The 5,757-nt window shown below is 44.7% G+C and overlaps 1 protein-coding gene across 1 annotated transcript; it reads right to left on the minus strand.

Annotated features, from left to right (window-relative positions):
- Nucleotides 1-699: 699 nt before the first annotated feature.
- Nucleotides 700-2,841, minus strand: insm1b (insulinoma-associated 1b). The gene has a single exon (XM_019074353.2). It carries the CDS (start codon nt 2,739-2,741, stop codon nt 1,407-1,409), a length of 1,335 nt encoding a protein of 444 aa, XP_018929898.1. The 5' UTR covers nt 2,742-2,841; the 3' UTR covers nt 700-1,406.
- Nucleotides 2,842-5,757: the final 2,916 nt, after the last annotated feature.

The raw sequence follows: 5,757 nt of genomic DNA on the forward strand, positions 1-5,757 counted from the left end.
TTTACAGATGTTTCATGGTCAAGAAAAAAAAACTGATGTGAATGGATCCGACTCTGCTCAGAATCAATAATGCCTGTGCTGAAATGCCTTACGGGTTAATGCCCTTGTACATTTCTGAGTTCATTATTACAAAGGCTGTTGTCACCCTTGAAAGGATTTCAGCTAAATTTACAGTGGGCCAACTACATTATTTCATTGATCAAGCACAGCTTACATGATGACTTCAGCGTGACCTGACCAATTAAAAATCAATACTGCAAACCATTTAAAGCATGGGAAGGGGTTTGGGATAGAAACTGTAAAGGTGTGAATTGCCAGAGGTTGGCTTTATATCATCTGAGCACTTGACACCCGTGGAATAACAGTTGGTCATGCTGCACATTAACTGCTGAAGTAAAGTAGACTGCACAAAATTACTTTTACACCCATGCTTTGTTCTTAAAGTCATATATTTATGTTAAATGTTCTATCCCAAATTCATCTACAGATTTATGCAAAGTTATGTCTGTGCGGAGTAACTGGCTCTTGGAATTCCAATAATGTGACCATAGCTATATTGTGTTTGAAGCCTACACGAAAGGTCGTTGTCATTTACAGTTCTCATATTAAGCGATAATAACTGCCTATATTATTTAAATCAACTATTTTACACATAGTACACGGTGGCTTTGAGTGGCAAATATGCACGAACAAGAAGCATTTTCATTTTGAAAATATTTTATTTGAGTAGACAACACAGACGCACATATAAAGCGCTAGGTAGGCAAACATTTAGGAAAATAAACTGTGTACGTAGAAAAAGATTGCATCTATAAGAGCTTCACGTTTCAAGAGAGCGCACAAAACCCAAGACAAGATGATCTCGACACAACGATTCGACTGCAACATGTGACAGGAGAAAAGTCACCCAATAATTTATACAAAGCCATTGAAAATAAATAAATACATAAATAAAATAAATATTACGAATAAACATATTACAATAATTTTACATCATGATAGTAAGCTGTAATTGTGTGCCGACATTCAAAAACAATCATTACACTGAAGAGTTCTTAAGGCAGTAGTTTGATGTATTTCTCTAAAGGCATTTCTGGCTACTAAAGGGAAACTTTTTAAGTTTTGTTGATGTAGTTTTCAGTACGAGGAGAGAGAGAACATTTTCAATCCTGTAATTCACATACTAGATTAAAGCTACAGACGTGAAACGCACAGCATGTGAATTCAAGGCAGAGGTACAGGAACATATCTTAGGTCTAGGAGCTATTACATTACCATGTGTGCAAGGGTTCTAGAAAAATACCTTTGTAAGGAACAAACTAATACTTTTCTCCAGACTTTTCTAGCGTGGGATTGGATGAAGAAAATGGATCGTTCTGAAAGGACTGATCGGTGTGGGTTCGTCTTCAGCAGGCGTTACGCACGGGCATCTGGAGAAGGATGACTTGCCTGTTTTCGGTGGGGTGGCATTTGTTGATGTGCCTGGTGAGACCCGGGGAGCTGTAGAAAGTGGCGGGGCAGAACTTGCAGGGAAACGCCTGGGAGTCGTCGTGCAGCAGACGCAGGTGTCGCTCCAGACTCGCCCGGTTCGGCAGCTTCTCTCCGCAAACCGGACACGCGAGACAGTCCGCGGGGCTCAGATTGAGCGGACCCGGGCTTTGGCTGTCCTCCGAGGGCACGATGTCCGGGCTCTCTGTGGTGCGAAAAGCCTCTCCGAGGATTTGATTTTGGAGCGCTTGGTGTCCCAGGATGTGCTTCCTCAGGTAGGCTTGGCGCTTGAACCTCTTCCCGCAGTGCTGGCAGTCGTAGAATCCGTCGTCGGAGCCGGATTCTGACAGACCCGGACTCTGGGAGTCTCTGTCGCTGGGGAACTCTTCGGGGAAAGGTTTGGCGGGTTGGAGGGCTTGTTTGGGCGCGCTTGGCACTCGCGGTTTGTGCCAGCGCCGGTGGGAGGCCAGGTTCGCCGGACAGCTGAACACCTTCTCGCACTCGGGACACCTGTACTCCACCCGCACTATCCGGGAGCACTTGTGCTGTGCCAGAGAGAACGGGTCCGAGTATTCTTCTTTGCAAAGCTGGCAGATGAACTCCCCCAGAGGCTTGTTGGTGTTGCCCGAGGCCGCTCGGGGCTTCAGGTCCACGGGCCCCTCTTTGATTTTCAGGCCCAGCACCGGGGATGTGGTGACCTCGTCCTCGAAGTTGAGTTTGCGTATGGCTTTGGGTTTCTTGACGCTTTTACTGCTTTTACGCTCGGCGGCTTCAGAAGGTCTTTTGGCGCCGGTTCGGATGGCGGGCGCCGTTCCGCCGCGGTTACTGTTGCTGGTGCCGATTTTTAAGTCGACCGGCGCAAACAGAAGATGATGGTCCAGGCTGGTGAGAGAGGCGGGAGTCGGGAACGATTCAGCAGAGACGGGCGAGCCGAGATTGAGACTCCTCTCGAAATATTTCCTGTCATGCTCCTTGCTGATGGGCCGGGTGGGGCTGTACAGGGCTTGGTACACCATCTCCGGGTTGCCGAACTGCACCGGCCTGGCGCTGTGGACCGACACCGGCGCCTCTGCTCCGTCCGACGGGAAGGCTGAGGTGATGCTGTGCGGCTTGGGGGCGCTGGGCGCGGGTGGAGACGCGGCGATCGGTGCGATCTGACATTCTGGAGCGGATCCTCCATCCTCATCCGAGCGTATCCGGTACGAAACAAGCACTGCTTTCTTGTTCCTTTTCACCAGGAATCCTTTGGGCATGTCGGCGGATGGATGAGGCGAGGATGACAAGGCACAACAAGACTAGATCCAGAGCCACAAACGCGCCGTCCGCCTCCCTCCCTCTGAGAGATGCTTTTGCTCCTCAACGCATAGCTGCACTCTTTTTAAGCTGGAATGATGTTATTGTTCTCGCCCCTCTTCGCTCCGTCCTCATCCAATCAGGAGCGAGCGAGGATCTCTGTGGAATTGCCCGTGGGAGGGCTGAGAGACTCGGACCGGGCGCTACAGAGCAGATGTACCTGGCCTTCATTGTAGTAATGCGCGCTGCTCTCTATACACGGTCTGATGGAGATGGATGGAGAGGAGCGCGTGCCGCGGCTGTAGGGCACAGAAGGAAATGTCACTCACTGTCATCATCTTCAGAATATGCAATATATATGCAAAACAACTTAATCTTAGTAAAATGCATAATTTAGATGGGAAAGTGTTTCGTGTCTGTGTCGCTCATGTTTACGGTTTAAAGTTTCCATTTCACGCGTGTCTCGTGTAAATAATAACGTATACTTAAAAACTGCATTTACTATTTACAAGCAGCTCCACAACGTAGAATTACACATTACACATAGAATTACAGCAAGAACATGCTAAATAGGCCTTAGTCCTAAGTGCTTCCTGTGTTTGCAAATCTGGATATTAGGAGAGATTTGTAATGCCACGCGTCTGTCTGAGGGCAGTATAAATCAGCTGGCTAACGCATGCATAAGTCATCAGAAGAAGCCCTCATCTCTCAACACAATAGCCGCGTCTGGCCAGCCGTCACAGGCTTTTTTGCCTTTGAAAAGCAAATTGACCTCTACAGGGATACACGAGCAATCTGGCCAAAAGAGAGACGCGTGCTGGACGCAATCAAAGATGAGCACTGACCTCGAGGTCAAGCCAGGGGTCAGCCATCATTACATTTCTTCAAACCACCATGACCGGTGACAACTTCAGACGCTGAAGCGTGTGCCAGAATGTTTTATTTAACGCTTTCAATTGCAGCCCAAGCTACACATATTTCCTCGAAATATGGCTCCACCGTGCATGAAGTTCACTAGTGTTAACTTCACTGATGCTCTTCAAACTACGAAATGTGTTCGTTTACTTTTAAATAAAATCACCCGTGGTGTATTTGAGTCATAAGCACAGAAAAAGGAGAGTCAAAGTTAGAAATGAAATACTGAATTCCAAATGATTCCAGTACTCTTCATTTTCAATACATTAGTGTACTATATCAGCAAATGCAGACTTTAGGTTTAGATCACAGCACCAAAGGATCTTATTTTTACTCTGTGAAACAGTTGCTTTAAATTCTCTTTTGCGCGCAAAATTGGACAGACGTGTTCCACGGGTTTGCATTCATCTATTGTTCCCCTCATTAGCATAAAGCTGCAGTATGACCGAGTCAAATAATTGCTCAGGCATTGGCATATGCGCCTGCCACTATTCTCCCCTGCAGTTTCAGAAATATTACAACACTAGCGGAGTTTAACAACACAAACGGGACTGAAACGTTCCTAAGTTATAACATGCATAGTTGCGCTGCGCCATCTAAAAGTTCCCAGCATCATCTAAAGTTCTGCTTAAATCATGTACATACGTATCTGCACCCACCTGGATTTGCGCTCATTTAATATTTAACTTAATCTTAAATTCAGATTCTTCCCTCATTTTCCCTTTATCAGAACATGTTTTGCTCTGTGTTAACATTCTGTGAAGTTTGTTTGTGTAGGTCTTACCCAGCACAATGCACTTCGATGGCATTTTAATGAGATTGTGTGCGTGCGCACCGGCCGTATGTGCGCGTTTGCTGTGTGGCGCGTGCTTGTCGCGTCTCATTTGCATACAGCTGCTCGGCCGGTGCGCGCCCCTCCCCTACTGGGCACGAGCCCCCTCTCAATACGATCACAGTAAAGTCTTATCAACATATCACTCTAAACTCATAACAAGACAAATGTGGCCATCGTAACGAAAGCCATATGTGTTTACAAGCTCGGTGGTTTAATGGCAAAGTAAAACACAGACTAGAGCAGGCATTATTACATCTGTGTGAGCAATAGGTTTGACTGTTGTTTGTGTTGAGGAGTTTAAAAAGAATATAAAGCTATTCAAAGAGTTATTGATTTCCTAAACAATAACTCTTTAAAGTTATTAAAAGGTCAAAGTAATAATCAAATCTAAATGTTTAATTGCTTACTATTAGGGTTTGTGTGGTAGGGGTCATTTCCACTGCTCCTCCTACAGGATGGCACATGCTACTTCACCAACCACACAAAACACTACATGAGTATTTTGTGTTCTCTAAATTTTCCAGTGTTTATGAAGAACTCTTTAAATCAGAAAAGCTAAATGGTTCGTTTCTGGCTTATGTGAAGACATGTAAGATATTCTGTCGCAAGGATAAGCACAGCATGTTAATCAGTCATGATAAATTGAGAATACATGCATACATTTGAGTCAGCATAGGAATATGATACCCATATTACAAAACAAAACCATGAATAAAACGTTTTCTGGAGCAAAGCTAAAGGCATTTGAGCACTGCACAGTCGGAAAACACTGGGACTCATGGCTGCTGTCCATGGTTCTGAAAGCAGCATTTTGCTTCACAAATCACCTTTATGCTGCAAAATAAAGGTTAAAAAAGGTGGATTTTTTTTTTTTTTTTTTTTTTTGTAACAATGCAATAGAATAACCATTTTGGGTTCCCAAAAGAACCTTTCAGTGAACAGTTTTTGTTGTGTGACAAACATTTTAATAATCAGAAGAAACTTCTTCTTCTGTAAAGAAACTTTTGTGCAAAGCAGAGATTCCATGGATGTTAAAGAACCTTTTTAAAAGTATAGAACATCCAATTTCTTGACCGCATTGACACTGAATAAAGAGGATGCAAGAGGAGCATCAAACACTCACTGGAATGCACATGCAGCATGCAATAATGCCTGCGCAGACGCTCACACAGGCACATAAATAAACAAGCCCACGTTAAGAATGCTGAATGTTGCGTTTCCCAAAC

Source organism: Cyprinus carpio, chromosome A17 (genome assembly GCF_018340385.1).
Source record: "Cyprinus carpio isolate SPL01 chromosome A17, ASM1834038v1, whole genome shotgun sequence".
NCBI classification, from domain to species: domain Eukaryota; kingdom Metazoa; phylum Chordata; class Actinopteri; order Cypriniformes; family Cyprinidae; genus Cyprinus; species Cyprinus carpio.